This window comes from Antennarius striatus, chromosome 12, assembly GCF_040054535.1.
Source record: "Antennarius striatus isolate MH-2024 chromosome 12, ASM4005453v1, whole genome shotgun sequence".
In the NCBI taxonomy this organism is placed as follows: Eukaryota; Metazoa; Chordata; class Actinopteri; order Lophiiformes; family Antennariidae; genus Antennarius; species Antennarius striatus.
In genome coordinates, this window is record NC_090787.1 from 20095001 (window position 1) to 20110060 (window position 15060).

The 15060-nt window shown below is 43.4% G+C and overlaps 1 protein-coding gene across 1 annotated transcript in view; it reads left to right on the forward strand.

Annotated features, from left to right (window-relative positions):
- The window catches only part of kcnh3 (potassium voltage-gated channel, subfamily H (eag-related), member 3), a 144030-nt gene extending 131353 nt beyond the window's left edge, over positions 1-12677 (forward strand). The window contains exons 12-15 of the mRNA XM_068329113.1: positions 9477-9730; positions 10107-10207; positions 10278-10330; positions 11459-12677. Of these exons, the coding sequence (XP_068185214.1) occupies positions 9477-9730; positions 10107-10207; positions 10278-10330; positions 11459-12403 (1353 nt within the window). The 3' untranslated portion in view covers positions 12404-12677. The remainder of the gene's footprint in view (positions 1-9476; positions 9731-10106; positions 10208-10277; positions 10331-11458) is intronic.
- Positions 12678-15060: the final 2383 nt, after the last annotated feature.

Sequence of the window (15060 nt, forward strand, 5' to 3'; positions counted from 1 at the left end):
CTACAGGACATGGTTGACCTGCAGAAGTCCAGAGGCAGCGAATCATTACTGGCTGGCAAAGAGATTCTAGCAAATCATTTGACGTCTTTGGAGGGGGAACAGAGCATAAGTGTCAGTTTATGCTTTCTCTGGAGGGTCTAATTAACTCCTTGCTCTCACTGCAGAGTGTAAAACCAGCAGACGTCGTGTTGCCGTTTGGTCAACTTTAATAAGGCAGAATCACGCAGGTGAGTCTTGTGATGAGACTCGCACGAGATCAAAACATAATGGTGATTTACAGGTTCGAAATTTAAGTGGAGAAATGGAAAAAATTTTAAACTTTGTTGAATGGAAGTGCATTTAAAGCTTGCGTCCCAGGGACGCAGGCTGTCTGACGATCGTGCGTCCCTGTCAAAAAATGTGGGTCAAAGACGCAACTACGCACACTAATGAGAACACTGGGGTAAACGACCTTTTGTCCACATTATTTATGGAACAAGTGGGAGCCTGCTAACCTCAAATTGGAGAGTAGTCAGATGGTGGAGGGACTACTTAAAGAATCTCTTCAGTCCCACTGGCATGCATTCCTGTGAGGAAGCAGAGCCGGAGGACTTGGAGATGGGTCCACTTATCACTTGGGCTAAAGTTACCGTAGCTTTTGAATACCTCAATGGTGGCATGGCCCCAGGGGCGGATGAGATTCACCCTGAGTACATGAATACCTTAAGTCTGAGTACCTTAAGCTCAGCCTCCCTGGGAAAGTCTACTCCAGGGTCCTGGACAGAGAAGTCCAGCTGGTCGTTGAACCTCAGATCCAGGAGGAACAATGTGTTTTTTATCCTAATCACGAAACACTTGACCAGCTGTATACTCTTGCAATTTGCTGGAGCGAGCATGGTAGTTTGTCCAACCAGTCCACATGTACTTTGTGGACCTGGAGAAACCTTACGACTGTCCCCCATGGCATCCTTTGATTTAGGAGTATGGATTGGACAGCTCAGGCTCAGCTCGGGCCGTTCATTCTGTTTTTCTGGAGTCAGAGTCTAGTTTGCATTACCAGCAGTAAGTCTGACTCATTTCCAGTTGTGGTTGGACTCCACCAGAGCTGCACCTTCTTAGTAGTTCTAGTCACGGCCAAGTGGTGGAGGGTATCAGGATTGGTGGCCTTAGGATTCCATCTCGGCTTTTTGCAGATGACGGGGTCCTACTGTCCTCCTTGAACAGTGACCTCCAGCTCACAATGGAGTGGTTTGCAGTTGAGTGTGAAGCAGACAGGATGAAGAATAACATTTCTAAATCTAAGACTATGGTTCCCAGCTGAAAAAGGGCAGAGTGCCCCTTCTGGGTAGGAGAGGAGTCCCTCCCTCAAGAGGAGGAGTTCAAGTATCTCATTCTTATTCATGAGTGAGAGAAAAATGGAAGAGGAAATAGACAGGTGGTTCAGTGTGGCGTCCACAGTGATGCGAATGCTCTACCTATGTGTGATGGGACAGAGAAAAATGAGCCACAAGGTGAAGCTCTCCATTTACCGCTCTTTCAGTTCTGACCCTCACCTTTGGTCATGAGCTCTGGGCAATGACTGAGAAGATAGGTGAGTACAAGCTGCCCTAATGAGTTTTCTCTGCAGTGGGGCTGGGCTCATCCTTAGAGATAGGGTGAGGGGCTTAGACATCTGGGAGAGGCCCAAGTTAGAGCTGCTGCTCATCCGTATCAAGTGGAGCCAGTTGCGATGATTCAGGCATCTGGTCAGGATGCCCCTGTGCACCTAATTAGAGACGTGTTCCAGGTATTTCCAGCTGGGAGAAGACCAGCAGGCAAACCAAGGACTCGCTGGAGAGATTATTTCTTTCGGTTGATCTGGGAGCATCTTGGGATCCCCACAGAAGTTGGTGGAAGTGGCTGTGAAGAGGAGTGTCTGGGCTCCCTGTTCACATTGCCATTCCCTGCAACTTGGATTTGGACAAGTTGCTGAAAATGAGAGAACGAGAGGGGGAGATCTCTCCTTTATCCTGAATCATAGCTCCGAGATGCTGTGGACTACATGATTAAACACTAAAACATTTACGACAAACAACTTTAATTAAATTTCTGTCATCAAATCTTTTCAGCTGTGGTTTGTTTCACTGCATATCCATTCAGTGATGCCAAGGTTTCCTCTGCTGACCAATCCATACAGTATATATATACAAATGCATCGCTTCAATGCACCCGTGCACATGCAGCAGTTCTGTGTGAAAATGGGACATAAAATTCTACGGTACTGATGGATAGCCTGGGGAGATGCTCGCATTAAGTGTGGTCCTGTAGATAAAAGGTTTGTACGACCTCTACAGCTACTTTAAAATTCACACAAAGACTCGTGCACACACACAGACACAGACACACACAGCATGTGCATTGACTGGTGTATCAGCAGCAGAGGAACTAAAACAGAGAGACACAAATAGCTCAGTGCTGCTGTTTGAAGCTATCCTGTAGCTAAATATAGCACAGTGGGAAGCACCGGCTGTCCCTGACTCTCTGAATCCCCCACTGCTGCTGCTAAGAATGGATGCTGCTCGATAAAAATAGAACAGTCAACTGAGGAGAAAAGAGGAGGAGGAGGAGGAGGAAGAAGAAGTCGAAGAAGGTAGAGAAGCGATGGAGGAGGAGGAGTAATTATCTCATTTTAGATTTTTCTTCTTAGTTTAGTTTAGTTTAGTTTATTTGAAGAGCACAGTGCGATTTCATAAAACACATGGTTAAAAAAGGCAGAATTAGCCAGAAGGCTAGTATTCATCTGTAGTCCCCTCTTCCACTGCAGTCCAGTGTCCTTCTGTAAGGCAGAGCACACTGACTACAGCTTGTGAGTAGATGTAAATCTATGGATAGCACATCCACAGCAGCATCTAGAGGATGCAAACGCTGCTGCTCAAACCCTAAGACTGTGCTGCAGACGTGAGTCCTGGTTATACATGTTAAACCGACCGACAGCAGCAGAACACTGAATGTGTCTGTGACAGATGTTACAGAAAGAATAGGACAGATTACCTGAACCACAATCTAACACCTGACAGTTCAGTACACATCCTGACCAGTATGGACTTAATAAGAAATAAGAGGACAGATTATATAGATGGACAGAAAAAGTAATGGACCCAGCATAGTGTATTATGATCCGAGGGCAAGGGTAAATTACATATGTCCAAGTTAAGACCCGCTGGTCAGATCTGGCCCATGATGAATTATTTATGGTCTCCTGGATGATTTTTAATTACTATTAGTACTAGCCCACAGGCCACATCTGCTTGCTGGTGTTTTGCACGCACCAACACTACATTTCCACAGTGTACATTTCTGCAAAACATCACGTAAGAGCTGTCTGAATGATAAAAATGGACTCAGGGAAAATTGCAGATAAGAGCCATGAGAAAGAATACAACTGATTTTTTTTTCATTTTACTACTTGAAAGCAGTGATTGTTAGGATCATAGAGCAGTGCATTAATGCCTTTTCAGTTTATAATGCATGCTATTTTATTTATGCATTTATCTTAATATAAAGGAAATGTGTTTTGTTTTGAAGGACATTTAGTTTTTTGCTGTTAGCCTGTTGAGAATATTTACCCTTGAAGTCACTGACAGAGTCATACAAAATATTGCTTTATTCATTTAATCATTAAATAATACACACTGTGTTAGCTCTTGGTTTAATAGGCTATGTTCATTTCAATATGTTTTAATAAACATTGGTGAAGGTAGTTGGGGTGAGAGAAGAGGATGCAGAAAATAGGGTTAGATGGAAGCAACTGATCCGCTTTGGCGACCCCTGAAGGGAAAAGCCGAAAGGAAAAGAAGAAGAACGAGTCCGGACCTCGCTTGAAGCAAATTTGTCTTTTTCGCCCTGTGTGTATTTGACTTTAACACCCCTGATCTAAATTATAGGGAGTATTTCCTCCCTCTGACTCACCGTTGAATGACCACTGACTGCCCACCGACTGAACTCCATCAACCCCACCCCGGGTGCAACAATGGAACGACAGCCAGTCAACTGGGAGCACTGAGCTGCAACAGAAACATGTGATTTATTCCATGTTCTGGGTCTGCAGCACAAATGTTCCTAGAATAGCCACATACCGTCTGCAGTTAGACACACACATGCGCACACACACACACACACACACACACACACACACACACACACACACACACACACACACACTGTAAACGTGCGGTGCTCAAGGGCACTTTGGCAGTCTCAGGAGGTGTGGAGGTGTCCACGCTTGGGCTTGAACTAGCCACCCTCCAGTCCCCAAGCTTAAAGAGACATGAAACATTTAATTTTCTTTGCCGTGCAGGATGTGGAAGGTGAAGATGGTGGAGATGGTCTTATTAGTCTTCAGGCCCATGGATAAGGGCCTATGAAGCTAACATGGTCAGAGGATTCAGTCTGTAGAACATAACATTAAGCACATAGATCCAGATTTTATGTGTCATGTTTACACAACTCAGCAGATCTCAGACTAGGTGAACAGTTTGCTCTGATGTCACTTCCTGTGGTCTTTTGGTCTTTCCTGTTGCCGTCATCTGCAGTGTTTCCTCCTTCTTTTCTCCACATCTTTGTGAACTTGTTAGCAGGAAACAAACCCACAATGTATTTATGTTCATGGAGACGTTCACTAACATGGAGACTGAAGATAATTCAAGTCAGGTTGAAATTTAGAGCAGCAATGTAGACTATTGACTACCTGTCAGAAAATTCTGTCACAACCTGCTCTTAGGTCGCATTTATTTGTTATTGATGTGGTTGTCCTCCTGTAGGAACTAAATGATGTAGTGTTGTTGATCCCAATCCAAGACCCCCTCTGTCTGGCTGGATTTGCTAGGCAGAGGGCAGAGTCTGCCCTAAGGCTATGCTCTGTAGCCTTAGGGCAGACTTTAAGCGCTTTAAAATGTCTGTTGATTAAGGACATTATAAATAAAAGTTGGTTGGCTGTGCCTGTGCCACTGCTGTACCTCCACCTTCTCACAGTTGCTAGGGTGAGAGCAGCAGCTCTAACAATCTGTGAGAGTTCAAATCTTGTTTTAGTGCATTTATTTACAGGTCCATTACCATACAGACCTATGGTGCCGAGACATTTGGGCAGACAAAGCTACTTCCTCACTTGCACATTCACCAATTGCTCCAGTCAATTGGTTTGGGACAGGGTGACCTCGTACATGGAAATAGGCCACATGATGCGAGGAAGCAGGGTGAACTGTAATTGCCACAGCTTCAGCTTTTATGGGAGAGCAGTGTTGTTAACACGTTTGAGGGCATTGATGGTAACCTGCCTGAATTCTTCCACGCACCTGGTGTCTTTAAGATCTGCATTATACCAGTGATCAAGGGTTTTGATTGACTTCTCTTGTATCGTTGATATTGGCTCACCGTTGATGTGGAATCTCTCATTAGTTAGCTGTCCTTTGATGAGGGAGATACTGCGAGCCTTGTGGGTTAAATCTCCATTTGTGCCCATCTCAGTTTACCTTGAGTTTGCGCAGCAGACATCTGGTGCATACCTTTGTTGCTGTTATTGTTGCCATGTTCTCCATGTAAGCTCTGATTGGAGGAAGCCGCAGCTCGTTCTTCATTCATTCTCCTCCAACCACTCGTCGAGATGCTTGAATAATGAGCTCCACTGCCATGGTGAAAGCAAGTGGAGAAATGGTGCAGCCGTTGTTACTATCTTCAGATGCTGCCAGGTAGTTGTAGCCACCTGTTTTGTAACACAGAACTGGAGAACCTGGAAATAGGTTTAGACCAGCCTTGTGATGCTTTCTGGGACTTGGAAGAAGTCAACAGCTGCCGACAAACTCTGGGGTTCTGATACCCTGTGGACTGTGGTGAGCATCCTGCAATGGGTATCAATCGACTTATTTGCCCTACCTGAGGAAGTAGTGGTCAATACAAGGTCCATTGTCAAGGTTCTTCAAGCACTTTTTCCTCCCCTTAAGATCCTTTTCCATGTTATCCTTCTCCAGCCACAGAGGCTGTAGAAATGTGCTGCTGCTCCATCAGCTTCCTTGCTGATCATCTGAGTCATTGGCAGTTACATTCCATGGTCTTTTATCTTGTGGTCTACGGTTTAGTCATCTTGCACCTCCGGTTTCACAGACTCAGGGAGTATTGTTCCTTAGGTGTACCTCACGTGACCACCTGGTGCTGCCAGTTCGACCCTTCGTAAGTTATGTACCCCAAACCCACATTTGAGGCTGGCCCAGATGACTACATGTGTCACATTGGTTTGCTACAGGGTTTCAATACGACACCAAAAATGTACAGTATAGTCAAACATTTGGACAAGCCTTCACATTTCTATTTCTATTTTAATTATTTTACTTTCTACATTTTAGTTGTAAACTGATGACCACAAAACTATGAAGTAAGATTTATGGAATTATGTAGCAAGTACAGTAATACCTCTGTACTCGACCATAGGTGGTGGTTGAGCACCGATTTGTTCGAACACCAAAACCAATTTTCCCATAAGAAATAATGGAAAGTATTTTAATCCGTTCTTACCATTTAGAAAAATACCTAAAATATTATAAGAACGTGTATCTAAACAACAATGAATACGTAAATGTGCACAAGCAGTACATGATAAAGATAAAGCATTATAAACCATTTTGTATAATTTACTTACGTTTTGGAGAGCGGTTGATGGCACTAGCGTCATCATGGAAGGGGAATCCCTTCCATGATGACGCTAGGTAACGCGCCTCCAGGGGTTTTCTCCCTTCTCTCTTCCGTGGAGGTGAATCTGGCTGGGCAGTAGCCTTCCTCTTTTCTTTAAGAAGGAACCTGTCCATTGTCAGTTGCTTCTGCTTCAAGATAGTGGAAACGGTTGACTTTGTCATTTCGTACTGCGATGCGAGGTCGGACACTCGTACACCACTTTCATATTTTGCTATAATTTCCGTACGTCTTTGCGTACGTAATTTGCGTACATGTTACTCCGCTGGCGGTCTGAGTCGAACTGACGCTTACCCGCTGGCCGAGGAGCGCATTCGAGGAGCGCGTTCGGGTCGACTCGGCTAGTCGAGTACCGAAAATCTGTTCAGGGTCCGATACATTTTCTACTCGAATTTTTTGGTCGAGCACCGATTTGGTCGAGTATAGAGGCGGTCGAGTACAGAGGTATCACTGTATAAAAGTGTGAAAAACTCTAAATATATGAGATTTTAGATTTGTCACCCTTTGGTTTGATGACAGTCCACACACCATAGTCATGTCTGTAAACCAAGCCTTGTGGACTTAGGTACTACTTTGATATATTTAATTAACTGACAATAATAAAAAATACTCACAAATGTGCAATTTTCAACTTTTGATTTACTTTTTAGTGTTACCTCCAATTATATATCAATTGGCAATGACCAGTGCTAATATAACTATATACCTCTGACTAGAAATTTAGTCGAACCTGTTTTAAGAAAGATTATGTAAAGAAAGGTTGGTATCAATTTAATTGAAGAAAATATGCAAAGAACATTGAAAAAAGGCTTAAACCGTAGTACAAGTGTGCTCAACCTCGCTAGTCCTAGCTGTGTGCATGAATCCACATACATCAGACATGCATGACACACACCCACACACACACATACACACACACACAAACACACACACACACACACACACACACACACACACACACACACACACACACACACACACACACACACACACACACACACACAGCACTGAGCATTCCTTGGTTTACCCGGAGCTGGGAGCTAAGAATAGAACAAGAGGGCTAAAAATATCTTACAGTAGGACGGGAGTGGCTATAAAGGGGCTGGCTGAGAGGAGGGCGGTGGGGGAGGAAGATGGAGCAGAGAGTGTGTGCTGAGCATGCAGGAACCAAAGGAAACGAGAGAGCGCAGGAGGACAGGAGAAGAAGGGAGATGCACATGTCATTATATCACTGCACCAGTCGTCCTGTCAGTACTCTGTGTGCTTACTGCATATTCTGGTTTACTATTGTGATAACTGAAACACTGAGACTGTTAATGCTGGATGTCAGAAAAACAGTTTAGTGTCAGGATGTACAGAACGCGTTAAGCTTGAAAGAGTATGAAAACAAGAAATGTTCTACCAGCTCTAGTTTGAAGACTTCCCTGTCTCTGGTGTCAGAGGTCAGACAAATTTAACAAAGAGAAAAAAGATCAACGAAGAACAGACAATGAAAACCAAACTGAACAGACTGAACTGTTCTCTCCAACACCACCAGTGTGTCCTCCTCGTCCGTCTGCCTAACATGTTACGTGTGTTATGGAGATAATCTATGGTGGAAGTGTGTCGGCTGTCTGGTGTGACCTCTGAGAGCCACCGTAGTTTTATTACTACATCAGAATGAAGTCCCTGCAGAAACACCTGTTTGAGACGTCGAGTACGTATGAGGAGGAGGAGGCTGTGCTAGTCACTCTACACATATTTACTGCACATATATGTGTACTCCATACATGTTTACACCACACTCCATACATGTTTACCCCACGCATGTTTACTCTAAACATATATGTACTCTAAACATGTTTACTCTAAACATGTTTACTGCACACACGTTTACCCCACACATGTGTTTACTCTACACATGTGTACTTTATGTGACACACCTGTCACCGGGCAGACCAACCTTTCCTCCCTTTTGGAAGCGGTAAAGGGCAGATCCTGCGTGGTGGAGGGCAGGAGGGCTATTTGTTGTCCCAGACACTAAAGGGTAACGTCTGCGTCAGGCTGGGATGCATTGACTCACTCCCAGGCATGATAGCTTGATGTGGACTCGGCCGTGTCACGTGTTGGACAACACACCTGGACACAGGTGGTGTTAGTTATGATTGAAACGTCCCTTAGATTCACACATGTGAGGTGAGGAACTAACTCACACCTGACATAAAGTCAATGACATCAAAGCTACATGTTCGTCTTCTTCTCCTTTCAGCTTTTCCCTTCAGGGGTCGCCACAGCCAATCAGTGTCCTCCATCTAACCCTGTCTTCTGCATCCTCTTCTCTCACACCAACTACCTTCATGTCCTCTTTCACTACATCCATAAACCTCCTCTTTGGTCTTCCTCTAGGCCTCCTGCCTGGCAGTTCAAAACTCAGCATCCTTCTACCAATATATTCACTATCTCTCCTCTGGACATGTCCAAACCATCTCAGTCTGGCCTCTCTGACTTTATCTCTAAAGGAAATCTAAAGATTATTAAATTTGAATAAAAAACTGATGATTGGTGAAGACTTTTCCTATCTTATTTCATATCATATATTGTGTAGTTTAGAAACAAAGGGTGCAGGTTCGGTGAGAGAGAACTTGTCTTGACTTTGACTGCCCCCTACTGGTAGGACCGTGTCACTCTCCTACCCCCAGCACAAGTCTGAGGCAGTTGACATTCTGCTGCTGTCAGGTACAACAGGTGGAAGAGCTCACCTCATTTCACTCTAACCCCCCCCCCCCCCCTCTCTCTCTCAGGTGGACTGGGAAAGTAATGGTGGCTTAGTCAAAAAGCTGCCGTCAATCCGTGAGGACGAGGAGGGTGATGAAGACCAGAACTCTGTGGCCCGGGCCCCTCGGTCGCCCCTGCGCCTCAGCAGGGGCCTCAGCTCACCTCTGCGCTCCCCCCTCCTGCCTCCCAGGCCATTCAGAGCCCCCTCTGAGCATTCCCGCCCCAGCACCCTGCAGATCCCAGTGGTCAGTTTCAACGTGTCACCTGAACTCAGCCCCAGGTAACACACACACACGCACATACACAACCACACACACACACACACAACCACACATACACAAACACACACACAACCATACACACACACACACACACACATAACCACACATACACAAACACACACACACGCACACAACCACACACACGCACACAACCACACATACACAAACACGCACACAACCACACACAAAGAATTTAAAAAGAGAAGATATTTTAATCACCCTCACAGTTAGAGGAGCAGAGGAGCACCTGCCAAACTGGAAGCCATAGCATCTGGTTGCCACGGTGACATGGTGATCTGCTTGCTGATGGAGGGTTTTTACTGTTCAGTCTTTCTCTCTGGTGATTTTTTTAAGCTGTGATTTATTTTTTTTTAGATTTGTCGACGGCATCGAAACAGAGAGCATCTCCACCTCATCACAGAAGTTTGAGTTCAGTCCCAGCCTGTCACCGACAGCACCCCCCTCCCCTTATGCAGGTAAGACACAGAAAAAATGGGTTCTTCTGGAGGACCAATGTTAATGCATGTTTGTCTGTGTTGTGTTCAGGGACACGGAATCATGCTGAGATCAAGCTGAGTTTGTCTAAACTGACGGACGAGGTGAGTGCTGACGCCTGTCCACAGATGGACTGCAGGCCCTGATTATTGACTCTACAAAGTTTTGTCTGAGGCCATCTTAGGTCAATCGTATTATCTTTAGCGCACAAGATAATAATTTGCATGAGCAAGATTATTATGGGGCCCATATTAGAGGCTCTGTATTATGGAGCCCTCAGGAGCTCTGTGTTTGAGGCTCCATGCTAATAACATCAGCCACCATATCATAGAAAGAGATAATCAAGTTTTATTTTAACCTCAGAAGGATTCTTACGTTATATATGAGTTCCATTGGCCTAATATGGAGAAATTAAATTGCAAACTCTAGACAAATAAGTTGTTTCTACGAAATAATCACTAGTTAGAGGAGAATTACACCGTGTAGAACTGTAGCGACTCCATAAATTGCATTGCTAATGCATTTTTTGGAGGACGACATATGTCACATTAAGAAAATGTACAGGTCTAAACTAGAAGCACTCTAAGAGCCCAAACCTCCCCCAAAGCCAGTGTCATTCAAACTGGACCAATCAGGGATTAGTTTACAGACTCTTTGATATTTTTTTAAAAATTTAAAAGAAACAACAACACTCGCGAACCAATAAAAAAAGCACTTTTCATACATCACTGAAAAGGTTTTTCTTTGACAGATAATTTATTGTTTTTAAATTTAAGATAGGGCGGCACGGTGGCGCAGTGGGTAGCGCTGTCGCCGCACAACAAGGCAGGTCTGGGTTCAAGTTCCGCTCTGTGCGGAACTTGACATAGCTCTGGTATTTAGAATCAGTTTATCATCACTAATAATGGAAGAGATCCAGATGTGATTGAAATGATCAAGAGATGCTTCTGATGTGCTTTAATTACAATGTTCTTTCTGTTCATTTGACTCATTCTTTGTGATCATGTAGTGTGTAATCTGAAGTCTGAATGGCAGTCAGATTATGCTTCATACCAGTGAGAACATTTTGTGCCATTGAGGACATTTTATACCACTTAGGACATTTTTGTGAACACCCCTACTCATTATTAGTATTATGCTTCCGAACAAAAGGAAACACAGCTTTTATATTAGTTGGCCTACTTCCTGTATCCTGGTGTGAGTGTGTTAACACTGTGTCTCTCCTCATACAGATGAACAGTCTCTCTAATCAAGTCTCCAAGCTCAGTCAAGAGCTGCAGGAAATGACACGCCTACTTAAACCCCTCCTCCAAACAGCATTGCCACCAATTCTGACAACCATGATACCAAATTTATCTCCGTCCCCCAGTAGTGCTTGCCAGCAAACAACAAGTCTTGTCTTTCCGCCATCGACTCCATTCCTCAAGAGACCTGACACTCACTCCCTGTTGGAGGGGGGAGACATGGAGGAGGTGGATTTGCCAGGATGCCTTGTCCCAACTCCTCATTCACCAAAAACGCCTATGTCGTCTTCCTCAGCATCTCTACAGACCCCATCCAAATCCCAAGGGACCACTAAGGGCCACAGGTTCTCACAAAAATCCTCCTCCACAGAGGGACTTCCTAAGGGGTCCCCGGCCCCCCAAGTTCTTCGCACTTCCTCCAGTAGCGGGATGTTTCTGTCCTCGGTGCAGGACCAGCCTCCTCTAGCCTCTCTCAACCCATCATGTTCTCCCTCCTTCCCCATGTCTCTCTCCTCCTCACCCTCTCTCTCTCTCTGCCAAGGTCCTCACCCATCCCGACCCAGCAGAGGCCTGCTTCCCCCACCTCCCTCCCAGGACACCCCCCCTCCCCCATCCTTCCACTTCTCCGCTCCTCCATCACTCAGCTCTTCCCCTGGACATCTCCGGCTGAGGCCTTCCCCCTCTGTCCCTGTGGTGTCTCCCCCTGTCTCCCTCTATCCTTCCACCCAATCACTGCCCTTGTCTCTGGAATGTGTCAGTGTGAGGAGAGGACCAGGAGACAGCCAGACTCCTCCTTGGTGTAAGCTCCAGTTGCACCACCAGGATGTCCAACATGCCACTCCTCCCCAGGAGCTGGAGATGCAGGACTGGGGACGGATGGAGGATGGGAAGACGTCTGCAGACCACATCAGCTTCATCGATGAGGAGGAATGAACAGTGTTATGAACAGAAGTAGCAGAGAATGAGTAGTTGAAATCAGGTGTATTCTGAGACCCGATAAGGAAAGGAGGTGGCATTTATGATGGAACAAACAGTCATGGGAATCAGATGGCAGGTGCATTTACACAAGTAGTAAAACACAAGACAGGTAAACAGAACAACACTTGAAAGGCTGGGACGCAACACCAGCTGTCAGTCGATCCGCTTGAAGGAGTGCTTTTCAACTTTTTGACCAACCACAGAACTAAACAGCACAAATTGTCACACATTTTCAACACGTCGGTAGCATCAGTCGAGCACTGCAGCGACTGGGACACGTAGGACCGAGCACATCTTTGTAAGGTTTCCATTTAGGCCTGGAGTCTGATGTAGTCCTGTTTAAGTCCCATATGGATGTCTCTTTGAACCACATGTTCACATACACTGATCTATCTCTCAAGGACAGATCATGTAAACCACTGCACTGGAATGGGAATGTAAACACTTAATTCAGTCTCACCTGACCTGGAGGTCAGTTTAAGTCATGAATGGCATCATTTATTTATGAGGTGTGGTTGTTAGTCTCCAGGCAGATGGAGGAAAACACTCATTGAGCCATCTCCTGTCTGCACAACCCCTGATTCTGCATCAGTGTGTTCAGTCTGTGACATTCAGTACAAAGGTTTGGAGCCTTTCCCCATCCGTAGTCAGTTGAATACAGTACAAAGACAAGTCCTTACTGTTCAAACTGAGAGACCTTTTGTACAAATACACACAATTTGAAATTAATGATGACAACATGTTGTAAACAAATGTGTAGAGCGTCATGTTCACCACTGACTTCCATTGTATTTTTTAAAATACTGTGTGGAAACAAGAGACTGATGGTTGAGGTTTTCAGTGAACTTGCTTGATTGTGTTTTGCAATTTATGATGTGTGATATATTGAAAAAAGGGACAAATGTCATTTATACATACTGTATGTTGACATAAAGATGCATGAAGAGCGGATGGAACATTGGACGATTAATGTAGCACATCAAAAGAATACAGTACCATTTATATTTTCTATTAAACCGTATTTGCAAAAAATATTTTTAAAACATTTTGAAACTGATTAACAGCCAGAATAATGATTCTTTATTGACACACCCCATAAACCCCATAAACCTAAGTCTAACACGTGTAGGATAATAAATATTGGTGGACATAAGCAACACCAAATATCCAAGTCCAACTCTAATTCTAGTCATGTTCATGACGTGAATAGAATCGCACGAAAGAACGTTTATTATTTTTTTTATTTTAAGCATTTAGGTTAACATATGAAATTTACAAGGCTCAAAAAATGTTTCTTCTATAAAGCAGAAAAAGCAACATTCATCAAAATACTTTCATATGTGTTTTTATATATACATGCACACACACATACAGTATATACTGTATATATACGTACTTGTATATACATTATTCATATATATTCGTACGTGTATATATGCACACATATATGTATAAATATGTATGTACGTATATACTGTATATGTGTATTATATACTATATATATACTGTATATCTATATATATATACATAGTATGTAAATGCACATGTACGTATATACTGTATGTGTAACGAGTAATAAGGAATTACTGTATTATACACACCAATATATACATATATACTGTATACGAATGTAACATGTATGTACTGTTTATATATATACATATATATATATATATATATATATATATATATATATAGAGAGAGAGAGAGAGAGAGAGAGAGAGAGAGAGAGAGACATATAATGTGTACAGTAGCTGCTAAACAGACGTATACCGTGTACCTGTACGTATACTCACTTACACACACACACACCTGTGTATATATGTGTATATACACACACATATATGTGTATATGTGTGTGTGTTTTCACGTATAGTTCAAATATCTAAAGTGTCACTCGTGATTTCCACGATTATATTGAATTCAGATTGACACATGGTGTACGTCTGTTCAGCAGCTAGTCTCTCTTTCTGCTTCATTTAATTTTTTTCACTATTGCAAAATAATAATTCCCCTATTTGTTTTACAACCTTAAATAGGCCTTTATTTTATCATTCATCTATAAATAAGGCATCAGTAATGTACAGCAAACAATGGCAAATTTTATTCCTAAATTAAATTCATGTCATTTTCAGGACTACAAACCTTGGCAGGGAAATAATAAAACAGGGAGTAAATTGGAAATGAGTTGAAATGTGTTCTAATCAGTGAATCAGTGAAATTCTCCTCACTGCTGTATGACGATCATTTTGTTTTGCTGAGATCATGAAATAACCTCAACCTTGAAGTCCTAACTAACGCTTTGGTTTTCCACATTCTTTGATTACTTCCATCGGGTTCATGAACCCGTGTGTCACTGATGAGCTAAACCATCTGAATAGCTTGTCTTTGTACTGTTTTCAGTTGAGTTTGTTGAAAAGGATTAGCAGATGATCATGGTGTTGGGTTTTTTTTTAATATCATTTGTGTTCTAAACTTTGTGAAGTTGGGGGTGTCTACATGCTCATGCTTCCATACTACATAAAGGCATTTGAATTGGTTCCAACTTATAAGACAAACATCCACATTTAGGTAGAGCATAGACGGTCCATTTTTCTTGAGAACACAAATGT